The 15991-nt window shown below is 40.7% G+C and overlaps 1 protein-coding gene across 14 annotated transcripts in view; it reads right to left on the bottom strand.

The window, feature by feature from the left end:
• The window catches only part of SLC25A21 (solute carrier family 25 member 21), a 513478-nt gene that overhangs the window by 49007 nt on the left and 448480 nt on the right, over window positions 1-15991 (bottom strand). For 13 of the 14 annotated variants that reach the window (XR_014810647.1, XM_084968940.1, XM_021099142.2 and 10 more), the window contains one exon: window positions 6582-6648. The exons of the other annotated variant lie outside the window; for it this stretch is intronic. Coding sequence is in view for 12 of the 13 variants with exons in the window: in XM_084968940.1 (XP_084825066.1) it covers window positions 6582-6648 (67 nt within the window). In the remaining variant the exon portion in view is untranslated. The remainder of the gene's footprint in view (window positions 1-6581; window positions 6649-15991) is intronic. 14 annotated transcript variants of the gene reach the window in all.

Raw genomic sequence — 15991 nt, 5'->3', positions numbered from 1 at the left:
CAACAGTAAACAAGGGAAATCCTGCTTTCTTGGTCTAACATTCTAGTGGATGGTGATAACCCTGAAACTACCCTGGTGTTCAAATAATACCACGGGGAGCCACCATGGTTTTGATGAGACATGCACTAGAAGCCATTAAAAGAAAAAGAGTTATAGTCTTAGGTTTAAAAAATAACTTATTTTTTCTTCTTTTTCATGGTCACCATCATCACTATTCTTTGATAATCGCCTTGCGTGGATTTTTTTTTTTTTTAAATGCTGCACTGGTGGCAAACGAAAGTTCTCAGGCTAGGGTCGAATCAGAGCTTACAGCTGCCAGCCTGCACCACAGCCACAGCCACAGCAACAGCAAGGCCAGATCTGAGCCGTGTCTGTGACTTACACCACAGCTCACAGCAACACACTGAGTAGGGCCAGGGATCAGATCCACATCCTCATGGATACTAGTTGGATTTGTTTCTGCTGAGCCACAACTGGGAACTTCCTTCCTTCAGTGGATTTTGCTGTGAGCAATCCTAGGTCTGATTCCCAGCTATTTTAATTAGCTATGAAGGCGTAGTTTGATGTTATGACCTAAAATATAGGTTTTGTGACCTAAAACAAAAAACTTAGCTTCTAGAGTAGTCCTTAAATAAGAGAGCTTGAGTAAGATTTCCTGGCATCCCTGGCACATAGGAGACTTTCAGAAAATCTTGGTTTCCATTTCCTTTCTTCATTTTTGGTTATTAAAGGAACCAGAGATCCCGTAGTTATATGTATCATACATGAGAGCCTGCTGTGGTCTGGGAAACATGCGAAGGCTTTGCACGTGCTACTACATTTAATAAATACAACATCATCAGGTAACAGGAGTTCCCGCTGTGGCATTCCCCTAGCCTGTGAACATCCACATAGGCCTGGGTAGCTCTTAGCCACTATATTGTACTGCTCACTGCTGAGCCATGATTGTTACTAGTTTGGGAAGAGATTCTCTGTGCTAGAGTTTTCTTGCTTCGGAGGTCTTCTTGCCTTTCTTGACCCTGGAAGCTCAGTCCCTTAAAGCAGAATATTTCAAAGTTTTCTGACCACAATCTACAAAAAAAAAAATATACCCAATATAGGTGCACACACACAGGCAGTACCTGTTCATATTTACAACTGAAATAAAACACTGCTATAAAAAATATTTACCCCTTCTCTATGTGTAATGCATTCTGTGTCTATTCTATTTTATCAAAAAATCTTCTGGTGATCCACTATATCTAGTGGATCCACTACATCTATATCTAGTGACCCACTAAATTGATTTTAGGACTCACAGGTCATGACCCACAGTTTGGAAACACTGCCCTAAGGGGTCCATGTGGGTTCAGGAGAGTTCTCGAGATGATGGACCTCACAGAAAGTCTCACTAGCTTGTTCCCTTCCAGTGTGAGGATGCATTTCTTTCCTTTCTGATTTTCTGTCATGACAGGGAATTAAAGAACAAACTAGGATTTCAAAGGAGAAGTCTGAGGACATGGACTTGACCTGTCCCTCTAAGCATTCTCACAGGGAATTCCAAGTCTACATTTTGGGGCAAAGCTAGGCTTCTCCTTTCCCTCTCTCTGAAACTGTTAAACAATCCAACTACCACTTGCTGGTTAGTACTCATCAGCAGTCTGGCTGGAAGATTTTAGTGAATGATTAGGATAAAGTGATTCGGGTTCCTGGGAATAAAGAAGCCTTGTAGGCCAATGATAAATTGCTAATGTTCTAAATTCAAAAGCAATGAACAATATATATCCCATATTCTCATATGCAAATAGTGCTTTAAACTAAAAAAGAAATCTTGTTTTAATTTCTACCTTTGCAACCATAGCCTAATTTACTGAATGTTAAATAAAACAGTATCTCAAGAAAGGAAAAGCGAAAGTCTTTTAAAATGGATTTTCATGGAGTTCCTGTCGTGGTGCAGTGGTTAACAAACCCGACTAGGAACCATGAGGTTGCGTGTTTGATCCTTGGCCTTGCTCAGTGGGTTAAGGATCCGGCATTGCCGTGAGCTGTGGTGTAGGTTGCGGACGCGGCTCGGATCCCGCGTTGCTGTGGCTCTGGTGTAGGCCAGTGGCTACAGTTCTGATCCGATCCCTAGCCTGGGAACCTCCATATGCCGCAGAAGCGGCCCTAGAAAAGGCAAAAAGAACCAAAATAAATACATAAATAAAGAAATAAAATGAAATAAAATAAAATGGATTTTCAACAATAGTAAAACAATGTAATGTCATTATAGTTTGAAACCAATATTAACTAAAATATTCATTTATTCAACAAACACTTATTGGGTGTCTCCTGTAAAGAGAAGACATTATACCAGCAGTATATTCTTTTTTTTTTTTTTTTTTTTTTGGCTGCACCTGCAGCATGTGGAAGTTCCTGGTTAGGGATTGAACTTGCACCACAGCAGTAACCACTCACAGCAGTGACAACACAACCTGCTGAGCCACTAAGGAACTCCAGAAGTATATTCTTAAAGAACGAGTAGATTAGCTATTACTTTAATTCTTTTCTATATGACACTACTCTTTTACCGCCCTCATGATATTTCTTAATAATTTCTTATGTACAACATTAGCTAGTGTACAGATGTGATAAAAGTACCCTTTCATATAAGACATAGGGTAATACTCTAAGGATGAAATTAGGAGGGTCAAGATGTAATAATGTTACCTACCCAAAGTCACGCAAATGAGTGACTAAAGAGTTTTGAAAACATTCATAATCAAGGTTCTGGGAACCTTGAGTATAAAATCTGCAATACAAATTAGTACGTTACATATAAACTATATACTGAAATCTAGAATTTGGTAGTCTGGCTGGATTTATCCCAGGGAGAGGGTCTGGACCTGGAGGGCAGGCTGTGAGGTCCCTGGAGAGGTATCATATTGGGTCTGGGCAGGTGAAGCGGGTACAGTCTTCCTGGGTGCCCAGCCCTGCAGATAGCACTTTTCCTTTTGCTTTCATCCACGTTCACTAAGCAGTCTAATCTAACCTGACCTCCCAGATCTGTTGTTCTGGGGTGCAGTTTAATTACATGGCAAGAGTTTGATCCATTTAATCCTTACTTTTAACAAGCAGGATCCAAGCAGTGCTCAGACTAGACTAACCATCCCCACCACAGAGGCAAACCTCTTCCGGGTCCCCCTCTCAAAACCCCACACCTTTTGAGGCCTCCCAGTTTGCCTGGTGGGAACAGGCACTAATCCCAGTTTGTGTGACTGCCCAGAGCTGTTCCCTCAAATCCTCTGACAGCTCTTTCCAGGCCTTGCTAGTTTCCGCATGTGTGCACTGGTCAGCTGGATACTTGAGGCGTCCTGTCCCTTTGCAGATCTTAGGAGTCCCTCTGTGCAGCTCTCTCCCTGGAGCTCTGTCCTATGAACTGCAGCTGCCTTGCCCTCCCTGGACTCTCAGCTCCTTTCCAACCCAGGGAGCTGGCTGAGGGTGTCTGCTGGATTTCTCGGGCATGCCCCTGGGCTGGAAACTTTCTCAAGGCAGTGAGCTGTGGCAGTCTAGAGGGCTCATCTCATTTGCTTCTCATCTCTCAGGTATGAATCTCCTTCCTTGTCTCATGTCTAGTGTCTTGAAAATTGTGGTGTTGTATATTTTGTTCATTTTCTGTTTTCACTGTTTGAGGCAGGAGAGTAAATCTGGTCCCTGTGACTTCATCTTGGCTGGAAACAGGAGTCATGGCCTTTCGAAAACTCTGAATAGTAGATGTGGGAATTTGGGGGAACAGGACAGGAATGTATCCTGTTATAGAGTCATAAATTTTGTTTCTGTTTCTCTTTATATATGTTTCATTTATTCATCTAATATCCATTGAACATGTACTATGTGTAGACACTGTGATAAACATAAGGATATGGTGGTGAACAAACAGCAATTTATAACCTCTCTTGAGTGTGGTTAGCATTAAACTGTCCTTGAGAGCCTGACCACAGAAAAATGGTGTTTCTGGACCTGTGAAGCTCAGGACTAGACCCTGGAACCTGGTATGTGGCGCCTGCCATCTCTAAGCAATCAGCTGGTCTCTTTTGAAGTATTTCATTTCCTTTTACTAACTGCGATAAAAATTCTGTCTTCATTTGTGAAAGGGGACGTTTGTTTGTTTGCTTTTTTGCATCAATGAGTTTTATTATTTTAATGATGAATCTCATTTCAAAGAAAAAAGTACAGAAAAAAATGTTTCCATACAATGTCTCTCTCCATATATACATATATATGAGTGATATCATATATACGATATTCAGAGACCACAAAGATATATGCATATTTACATATATATGCATGTATATGTGTATATCCATGGTCTCTGAATATTTTTTCACAGTAAACTTTGATGACATATAGTGAAGCAGTTTACGATGTATGAAATGGTTGCAATCAGATGATCACTTTCCTCACAAATCCTAAGATAAATATCTATAAAAAAAGAATGTTTTCATAAATTGTGTCGAAAAACTAGTGCTATCCATCTGGCAAAGATACGCTTAACTTGAAGTTATACTTAAAAAGCCAACATACTTACCATATGTCTCAATAATTTTAAGGTAAAATCTACTTGAAACAAGATGTCTGGGACTCATACACCATATCCAGTTGCCCAAAAGTTCATCTGTTAACCATTGTTCTGGCAGGGAGCATTGCTTTTTCTAAGTAGAGACTAACTCAATTTTGTACAGCTCAACTTTTTTTTTTTCTTCCATAAAAGACTGTTCAACATTGATAAACCTTAATCCTCTTAAAGTTCAAATTGTCTCCAATGTATAGTATTAAGGAAAAATATTCCAGGAAAAACCCTGATTATAGTTTACTTTATTTATATATGTAAAACTCTGAACAAATGAATATATTATTCCATGGAGACAAAGTGACTTTCCTTTTGAACAGGAACCCTGCTCTGTTTGTTTACTTGGGCAATCTTTTATCAAGTGAAGCCATTTCATAATTCAATTCAGCTCTCTTGTGTACTTTGGTGAACTTTTTCCAGATTCTCCACTGCGATTCAGATCTTTATAATGAAAGTTGTATTGAAGTAATAATATAAAGTCACAAAAACTGTGGCAATGAAGAGGATGAATTTATAGAGAAAGCATGTTTTAAAGATTTGTTTCCTGAATTCTAGAGCTGAATCAAATCCCATTAAATTTCCATTTTGACACAATGTAAAAGTTCGGTGTCTGTGTATATATGTTAGGTTTTTTAATCATAATTTTTAACCCAGTCATCCTCTTAATTTACTGATAAAAAGTATACAAGCGGCTTTTTCTTACTTTTCAGGAATACTGGGAATGCAAATTGAGTAATGTGTGTGGAAAAAAAAAAAAGCCTTATGCCAGCAGCTGCAAAGGAAGCCTTTCAGTCTAAGTATATGTTATCCTTACTATGAGAAGACAAAGCCGTATTTGGTGATGTCAGTGGTGTGGGAGAGGGGGGCAATGCCAATTAGAGTCACCATGATCAGGCTTCTGAAAGCATGATCACATTTAGTTCTTTCTCCCCAGGAGGTTCCACTAGATCTCTCTGAACCAGCATGTAGTATCTAAACCTCCAGAGTTATGTGGTTCAAGAATGGAAGTCAGCGTAGTGGAAGTAATTATTCCGTAAAAACCAGAATAGAGAATTTTAACAGAGGAGACCAGGGGGAAATGAAGTTAGCACACCAAAGAAATGTGTTCTTTGAGAATCATACACAAAGAGAACCATATGCTCTGTTCATAAAATGAGCATGATTTAGGGAGAAAGGTTTTTCTACCTCACTTCTCTCCCCTCCTTTCCTTCTCTCTTACTTTAATAATTATTGCTCCAAAAGCAATTTAATGAATTGCCTTGAGAAAAAGCCCAAGCTCTTTTGTGGCTGCTGTGGTTTGATTACATTAATTTCATTCACCACTGTGCTGTTTGTTTGTTTGTTTGCTTGTTTGCTTGTTTGTTTTGGCTGCGTCCACGGCATGCAGACTTTTCCAAGCCAGAGATCAAACCCGCACCACAGCAGCAACCTGAGCCACAGCAGTGACAATGCTGGATCTTTAACAGTTGGGCCACCAGGGAACCCCATTGCTGTGCTTTCTGTGTAATTTCCCCATTAGAAGGAAATGCTTTTTTCTGGAAAAAAAAATTCACAAACCAATACGCCAATATTTGAGAGACCAAGTCTAACTATAATACAAATTATGTTTTAATTTCTGCATTAAAATGTTAGAGAGTTCCCACTGTGACCCAGCAGGTTAAGAACCCAACTACCATCCATGAGGATGCAGGTTTGATCCCTGGCTTCACTCATCAGGTTAATGACCTGGCATTGCTGCAAGCTGCAGCAGAGTTCACAGATGCGGCTCAGATCTGGCTGTGGTGTAGGCTGACCGCTGCAACTCCAATTAGACCCCCAGCCTGGGAACTTCCATATGCCATGGGTGTGGTCCTAAAAAGACAAAAAAAAAAAAAAAAGAATTAGTGTTCTATATTTAATTCCCATCTATGTCCCATATTGCTGTGGGATGTGTTGATACTGAAGCTCATACTACAGTCACTGTTCACTCAGTGGGAAGGCACATGGCATTTACCTTCACTGCTCTTTTTGGTGTTTCAGCCAAGATGGGTGGTAGAATTCCCTTGTAAAAACCAAACAACCTATTAGGGAAATAAAAAGATTTTAAATCAGTAAGGGAATTAGGAAAACAGGTAATTCTGCCTTTGTTTATGGACAAAGCAACTAATCTTAAGGTATTCCCAATTATTCAATGTAGCACATCTATCACAAAGTCTTCCTTTGTTTTAAAGTGGAGAGATTATGAATTCTACATTAATAGCACTATGAGACTCAGAAGAAGAATAAGTGATACTGAGACTGAACCCCTTAAGTAAGTTGCTAAACAAAATCACAAGTCGTACCTTAAAGATAAAGTCAACCCCTCCTTAATCTAAAAAATTCTGGACTGATTTTCTCAGTTGTGTGGTTGGTAGCCTCAAGTAGTCTACCGTCTTGCATATCCTCCCTGTGGTGACCAAGTGAGGCTAGGGCTACACCTGAGCCCACTAGATTTGAAAGTGCTGAGGCTAATGGGTGGTGAAATTCTCAATTTTAGCTTTACTAACACGGTGGAATTAACAAACTCTATGACTGTGGAACTAGGGCTCCCAGCCCTGTCCTGTATTAGTCATAATTTTTTAAAATCTTTTTAGGGTTGCCCTGAGGCACATAGACGTTCCCAGGCTAGGGGTCGAATCTGAGCTGCAGCTGCCAGCCTATGCCACAGCCACAGCAATGTCAGATCCGAGCCGTGTCTCTGACCGACACCACAGCTCACGGCAACGTTGGATCCCTAACCCACTGAGCCAGGGATAGAACCTGCGTCCTCAGGGATCCTAGTCAGATTCGTTTCCTTTGAGCCACATGGGAACTCGCTGAATTAGTCATAATTTTTATAACTTCCTTGATGGAGAAGGAAGAAGGTTAAGGAGAGCTAATTATAGGAACATATGTTGACAGATGAAATTTCAAGCTCCCTTGCTGATATACAACCTCACAGGGCATGGGACAGCTATTATTGTCAATATTGAGGGACACGTGGTCACATATCAGGAATTTTTAGGAAAAAAACAGAACGAGTGCCATGTGTTTATGATAAGTTTTATAAAAAGTCACCATTTATGTCTCATTAGATTTTAAGATTCAAATTTTAAATATTTCTGCCCTGGAATCTTTCTATATGTATAGCAATACCGTCATTTAAACCTAAAACCCTCATTTAAACCTCTCTTCAACAGAAAATAACATTCTGCATTATTTTCTAATAATCAGTTTTCCTGATGAGCCCATAAGTGGTTACAGACAAAGGCAGGATTCAACATGTCCTTAGTTTAGGATATCCATTTAATATCCTAGAGAAGGCTGATTGGCCCCTCAAGCTTCACTCCAGCTCACTGAAGCTGGCTTCTGCTTCTAGCTGTGCTTCTGGAACAAGAAAACTAAAAGATTATTTAGACTAACTTGCTGTGCTACCCAATCAAATATGGTGACCTCCTGCTCTTTCTGAATTCAGTGGTTTACACACTACCCTTCAGTGAAGAGAGCAAAAGACTTGTACAGCTTCTAAACTGCTAGCTCTTTGAGGGCTGGGTGTGCATTATAGTGCTTAACCCAGAGTCGTGTGTGTGTGTGTGTGTGTGTGTGTGTGTGTGTGTGCGTGCGTGCGCATGCACACGCATATAACCAGGACACAAATATTTGTTAAGCTTGTGGATTTCGGGAATTCCCATTGTGGCACAGAAGAAACCAAGCTAGAATTCATGGACTAGAATCCACGAAGACACAAGTTCGACCCCTGGCCTCACTCAGTGGCTTAAGGATCTGGCATTGCCATGAGCTGTGATATAGGTCACAGACTCAGCTCAGATCTGGTGTTTTGTTGTGGCGGTGGTGTAGGCTAGCAGCTATAGCTCCAATTCAATCCCTAGCCTGAGAACTTCCACATGCTGCAACTGAGGCCCTAAAGAGCAAAAAAAAAAAAAAAAAAAAAGCTTAAGGATTTCATGAAGAGAGGGAGAGGAATCAAATGATCCCCTGATCTGGGCTTACTCTGTCCATTATTTCTGACTTAATGGATAGTGCTAGCATTTGTTAATAGGAAGTAAAGCAGACATATGATTTGAAGAACTATGGGAATACAAGAATTTCCCCTACCTCCTTTCCATTCTAATGCCAGCTATTGATTCCTGAAGTTCACTTGTAAAAATTAAATACTTTTTATCATAAATTTATTATAAATTAATTTTTTTTTCTTTTTAGGGCCGCATCTGTGACATATGGAAGTTCCCAGGCTAGGGGTCAAATTGGAGTTACAGCTGCAACCTATGCCACAGCCACAGCAATGTGGGATCTGAGCCACATCAGTGACCTACATCACAGCTCATGGAAATACCAGATCCTTAACCCACTGAGTGAGACCAGGGATCAAACCCACACCCTAATGGACACTAGTCGGATCTGTTCCCACTGAGCCACAATGGGAACTCCTAAATTTATTATAAATTAATTATTGTATGATTTCCAGCATGAAAGCAACTAAGCATAGATTTATTTTTCCTAAAAGATAGTATGTTATTTTCCTGAATAGAAGTTCTTATATTTATAATGAAAGACATACTTAGTTCTGTTCCTTTCGTGCTAATTTTTTCACATCTGGAAGACTCTGGTTATAGAGGGGGAAATGAAGAAGAACATTTGAGTAAGTAAAGCTTTTAGAACAGAGTGTCTCAGTTAATAGAGGTCCTTGAAATCCCACAAAATGGAGAACAGATATAGGACAAATAATTGCTCAGCCTGAAGAAGAAAGATCTTAGGGAGAAATATGATGAACATGATGGATTTTTTTAAAATGAAGCATGTAGGAAAGAGATTAGATTTTTCTGTTTGTTTCCAGGTCGTAGAACTAGGACTGTACAGGTGGAAGAAAAAGGAAAGACACATTTTTATCTTAGTAGGAGCTTAATATAAGGAAGTACTTCTAATAGTCAGAACTATCTAAAGATAGAATGGGCTCTCTTGAAAAGTGGAGAGTTCCCCTTGGTACGCGATCAAGCAGTCTGGGTGAGTGACCACGCATCATGGACGCCAGAGATGGATGGACACAGCAATGGAAGGACTTGATGGTCCTCAAGGTTGGTTTACTCCAACTCTCGGATTTGGTTATTCTAAGAAAAGGAATAAGAGGACACAGACAAGCACTTTCCTCAAGATGCTGCATTGCTTCAAACTTTTGCCTAAAGTGAAGGACTGCTTCTCTGGAGGAGGACAGAAGTCTTATAAAAAACACAGACGGTCTTCATTTTTAAAATGATGAGAGAAAATATTTAAAAAGAGGTGTAAGGCAGGAGGGAAAAGAGGCAGCTGGGAGAACCATAAGGATTTAATCTGAAAGATCTGGGAGGTCCAGAGCCCTCTGGTTCATGTTGGCGATGCTTCCTGGATGTGCCCTCTTTCTCTCCTCTCTCTGCTCTGCTCCTTTAATGTGCAATCAGTCCCCCTCCCACTCTGGCTCCCCCATCCCGAACTCTCTAATGGTGAAAGAACAGCTTTAAAGAGAAATTCCCAAGGACTACAGACAGCATTTGGTAACAAATGGGAAGTTAGAACTACCTACTTCCTTGCATTATTTTTACAGTGTATTCATTCAACGGCAGCCTCTACGGAATAGTCAGGCTGGAATCTCTTCTGTTGAGAATTGCCCCGTCTAATTTTTTTAAACCACTGGAACCAACATATTAGTACAATAATATACGTCTTGGAGGCAGGGTGGATTGGGCATCTCACCAAATGGATCCAAATGGTATTCTGTGTCTTTGCCCCAGTTAATCCGATCCAAGCTAGACCTTGCAGTTTTTCTCCAAGATTTTGGAATTGGAACTGAAAAGGTCCAGCCTGCTCTAGGTGGTTGAAACTCTAAGATATAAAGTAGAATATCAACAACAGTCATATTTTCTGTCATTCAGAGAAAGTCAGTCTGCAGTGATAAGAAAGGCAGGAGTTCCCGTTGTGGCTCAGTGGTTAGCGAATCTGACTAGGAACCATGAGGTTGTGGGTTCGATCCCTGGCCTTGCTGAGTGGGTTAAGGATCTGGTGTTGCCGTGAGCTGTGAGTAGGTCGCAGACGCGGCTCAGATCCTGTGTTGCTGTGGCTCTGGCGTAGGCTGGAGGCTACAGCTCTGATTCGACCCCTAGCCTGGGAACCTCCATATGCCACGGGAGTGGCCCAAGAAATGGCAAAAAGACAAAAAAAAAAAAAAAAAAAGAAAAGAAAGAAAGAAGGCAGCCATCATTCAGGGAAACACAGAATCAAGAGGGAGAAAAGTGCTGGTACCCTGAGTGTGATCCTGCTGTCAGGATCTCTTTAAGCCTTGACCCTTCTTGAAGTTAACATTTCCCTTTGCTTTTAATTCTTTGAGATGCCCAGTAACACTTATACTAAAGTCCTCTATTTACTTACAACCCAAAGTCCTGGATCCAGAAGTTGTTCTCTCAGCCCAAGTGATGGCCATAGTACCTCTGTGCCACGCCCTCTCCCACGGAGCACCTTTGGTCAGGTGAGAGTGGCACTTGGACCAATCTGAAGAGTCACACCCAACATGTGAACAAGAGAATATGTGCAAAGCCTCAGCTGATGACCTACTTTTCTGACTTGATTAGATAATTACTGGGAATTTGCCTAATGTAAAGTCTGATACACACATTCTAAAAAACAAGAAGGAAATTGTAATGTTTATGAATAAGATACTTTTGGGGGGCAGGGGGACTAAAGAAATAATATTTATACCCACATGTACTATTCATTCTGCCCATTTTTTCTGCCTTCATGTAATTTTAGCTTGAAATACAGAGCATGTCACTTACCAGGACAGAAAGCAGGGAAGAGATTTTGATGCCCTTATCAACCTGCTTTGTCCTGCTTACTCTCTACAAGCAGATTGATATATTCTGTCTACTCCTTGTATGAATGAAAAGTGAGATGCTAATATCTATGGAAAAGAGTAAAATCACCACTGTGGCTTTAAGTTTTGACCCCTACTGAGCCAACTGGAGAGCTCTTTGGAAGAGACACAAGAATCAACACAATACCTCCCATAAGACTGTAGTAGAACTGGGCAGAAGACCTCATATTTATCTTTTAAAGTTGTTACTTCTAAAAGCTGTGAGTTTGAGTTTATCCTGTTTAGGACAATGTTAACTTGGATGTGTACAGGCTTTTGTTGGTATTGTTACAAGTAAAAATAGTCAAAATGTGTTGAATTCTTAATATGCACTAGCCACTCTGCTAAGAATAAATGTATGTAGGCATATTTTAGTCTCATTCAATTCTCACAACAACCCTTTGAGGCAGGAATGATTTTCTTCATTTTGCAGGGGAAGCCTAGTAGCACATAGCAGCATATTGCTACCAAATAGGGGATGGTGACTCACTTCCTCACAGTCCCTGTCCTTGACCACTGAGCTTAATACCTGAGCTGAGGTATTAAGGTATTACAGTTTTCCTTGAAATAAAACTATTTTTACAAATACTTTTGAAGAGTCAAGTTTTTTTTTTCTTTTCTTTCTTTCTTTCTTTCTTTCTTTCTTTCTTTCTTTCTTTCTTTCTTTCTTTCTTTCTTTCTTTCTTTCTTTCTTTCTTTTTTCTTTTGCTTTTTAGGGCCATACCCATGGCATATGGAAGTTCCCAAGCTAGGGGTCGAATTGGAGCTACAGCTGACAGCTTACACCACCGCCACAGCAACGCAGGATCTGAGCCACATCTGCAACCTACACCATAGCTAAGGCCACTGAGAGAGGCCAGGGATCGAACCTGTACCCTTATGAATACTAGTCAGGTTCATTACCACTGAGCCACAATAGGAACTCTAAGAGTCAAGTTCTGTTGCCAAAAAATGTCTTATTATTTCCTATTTTAGGAGGAAGCAGAAGAAGCAATTAATCAGGTTTCTATTCCACTCCCATTCAATTCTGTTTTAAAGTGATGTGAAAAACTATCTGCATAACTGATAGATCTGGGCTGAGATCAACAAGATCATTTTCGTGAAAACTTTTGGGCTGTTTGTTAAATATTTTCTAGTTGGATCAAAATGAGAAAAAAATGTAGGCCCTAGGATAGACTTTTTTCCTTCATAGGATACATTTTTGCCCTTAAGAGATACACCAGGATAATTCTATTAGTATGGGAAAAAGAAAATGCATAGTTCAGTAATATGCTAAAATAAGGAAATATTAATACTAAATATTAAAAATTGACGTTATCAAAAAAATCAGTGGGGAGCATCTTTGACTACTGATCCAATAGATACCTGCCCCTCCCTTCCTTGGGGTGCAGGTATTCAACATCCCCTGTGCTCAGGGAAGAGAGCCCTTTGCAGTCCAGTGGGTAAGGCAAAGTTCTTGAAACCAATCACAGTGGTCCCATTCCCTGGCTGTGAGTGGATTAAGCATGCACACAGGGCCCAGACCTAGCCCACTGGACAAAGGAAGGAGGGATATATGTTGCAAGACTTGGATTTCTAGCCAAAGGAAAAGAGGTGCATGGGAAGAAAAGCCCCTCTCTTGCTAGATGTCCTCATTGCACGAGATCCCAGTGTCCTGCAGTCAAGTGAGACAGCATTGCCCACGAGCTGAGAATGGCCAGCAAACAATGGAAAAGACCTAGACCTTGATGACATTATTGAGCTGCCCAGTGAGCCAATCCTGGCATCCTACCTCCAGGTTTCTGGTTATGTAAAATTAAAAGTAAATCTTTCCTACTTGAGGTGCTTTCAATTTTGTTTTCTGTTAACCTACAGCTAAAAGCATTCTGATGCAAATAGTTTTTAACAGCCCCATTTCTGAAAAAGTCTTAAGCTGTAATTCTTAAAGCATAATCCTAATGAAGATAGTTGTTAAATCTTAAGCAAAGCACTTAGAAGGAGGCTGTGAAAACCATTAAAAATATTTTTAGATTATTTCTTTTTTTTTTTGGAGATCTCTCCTTCCTTTTATTTATTTATTTTTTCCATTTTTTTTTTATTACTCAAATGAATTTGTCACATCTGTAGTTATATAATGATCATAACAATCTGATTTCACAGGATTTCCATCCCACAGCCTAAGCACATCCAGGAGCCTATCACACATTTAAACTCTATCCCATTAGGATAATTACTTATGAGAGAGCCCCCACCCCACAGATGGAAAGTGGAGAAGTTCATAGGCACGAATGAGGATGGGGTCCCAGGTTTCCAAAACCATTAGATCCCGATGGTTCACATACTCATGAGAGTTGTTATTCAGGAATATAAGTAGACAAAGAGTATGACAATATTGGATGACATTTGTTTTTAATTGTATAATCAAAACAGGCCTTGTTTTACTTATGAACATCTATAAAATGAAGATCAAAACTGCAATGCACGTGTTCTTCTCAAAGACACGGCTCACACATAGCTTATTTGAAATACAGATTTATGCCAAACCCCACAAAATAATTTTACCCCTCATTTCCCCTCTCCCCTATTTTTAAAGTGTAAAGCTATTCAACATATTGGGTGGCTCCAAAGTCATAGACCAACCAGTAAAGATGTTGATTGTACGAAGCAAGGAAATGTGGAATTTCCTTTGAGATCCACTCGGTGGTTCATTTACAAACCCTGGAAGAAGCATCCTGCTGTCTCTCCTTCATAGGGACCAATTTTAGGTTACCTTGTTTAAGGCCCAAAGTTTAGACCCCCCCCCCCCGCCCCCAAAGACCAGACAGATCCTTAATGAAACATCTTGGATCTGACAACATCTTTTTTTTTTTTTTTTGTCTTTTGCTATTTCTTTGGGCCGCTCCCGCGGCATATGGAGGTTCCCAGGCTAGGAGTCCAGTCAAGGCTGTAGCCACCGGCCTACGCCAGAGCCATAGCAACTTGGGATCCGAGCCGCGTCTGCAACCTACACCACAGCTCACGGCAACACCGGATCGTTAACCCACTGAGCGAGGGCAGGGACCGAACCCGCAACCTCATGGTTCCTAGTCGGATTCGTTAACCACTGCGCCACGACAGGAACTCCTGGATCTGACAACATCTTTAGTCCATTTGAATGGCTGGAAAAAAAGTTACCTGCTTTGAGTCAGCGACTGAAATCTGAAGACTTTGCGATAAATAGTGGGTGGACAGGAGAGGGCTTAACATTCTCAAAATCTGACCCAGGTAGAAAAACCAAAAAGGAATGGAAAAATCACGAATCCTGTCTGCCTCTCCTTTTTTCCCCTCTGAGTCACCTCCTTGTTGGTTTTGCTGTTATTTTTCTAACTAGTTTGCAGAAAATGTTTGTTTGGAAGACATCTGTACTAGAGAGCTGGACTGCTCCTACAGGCAGGCTAGGAAATATCTGAAGTTGCTGGGCTGGTAAGCAGGGTTTTGGCCTCAGGAGCAACAACATGGAATCTTCTTCTTTGTGGCTCCCAGGGAGAAAGGGAAACAGTGTAGCTGCTTCACAAGTGACCTTTAGAGGGAGTCATACCCTGTTGTCTATCAGAAAGGTTATCCTAAAGCTCACCTGACAGATTACTGAGAGACGATATGAAGAAACCGTAAAAGAATTATCTTCCCAACCTAAGAGCGGAAGAGATCACTGCACAAATCTGCTGCCTGTGGAGACCAAGGCTTCCCCTGGTTGTTGGAGATGAAGGGCTGTGGGGCCCAAACTGCTGAGATTCATAACCTAGGTCCAGCAACCATCACGCTGAACGCCAGGATGGAGGTGCACATCATCTGAGCCTGAAAAGGCCAATTAAAGAAATGATTTCCAAGCTGAAAAGCCCTTTTCAAAGCCACCTGCAGCATGCTCCCATACAGCACGAGACGGATGTGTTCACCTGGATCCTACTTCTTTGCCAAAAACCTGGCATTCAGTAAGAGTCCAGAGCGGTAATAATTCTCACCAGTGAAGCATGAAATAGGAGCGACAGGGAAAGTGACACCAGATCTCCAGTTGGGGAAATTGGAAAGCATTAAGATGTCTGTGTACCTAACAGAGCACAATTACTACATTTTATTTTGTTTCAACAGTCAGGACCTAAATGAACATCACCATTCAGTTCTGTTCTGGGCAATGATCCAAGCTCATCTTTGGTACAGTTGATTTTGAAGCCTTACAGTCAATCATATCTTCACAATTTGTTCTTCTTTCAGGCTTCAGGCATCCTCCTGATTTCCATTTCTTGTTTGGAAGCCTTGAGTCATCTCTTCTGGCAACACGACCAAACCAAATCAGTCATTTTCTCCAAATTATATTGAAATAGGGCTCTTACTAGTTTGTTTTCTTCCTCCTTCTTTCTTTCACATAATTTTCCCTTTAAGGATCTCCTAATACAAAGCTGATTGAAGGCGTACAATATCTTCTTTCTTCTGCTGTAGTCAAATCCAAGTTTGTGAGCCACACTCCATAGCTCTGTAATTAAAACAATGAGGGT

Source organism: Sus scrofa, chromosome 7 (assembly GCF_054392235.1).
Source record: "Sus scrofa isolate SSC_HxYL_T2T_F1_AM1 chromosome 7, Sscrofa_HxYL_maternal_Yorkshire_Landrace_v2.0, whole genome shotgun sequence".
In the NCBI taxonomy this organism is placed as follows: domain Eukaryota; kingdom Metazoa; phylum Chordata; class Mammalia; order Artiodactyla; family Suidae; genus Sus; species Sus scrofa.
Note: the sequence above shows the minus strand (reverse complement) of the source record. Positions and strands in the feature narration are given on the sequence as shown.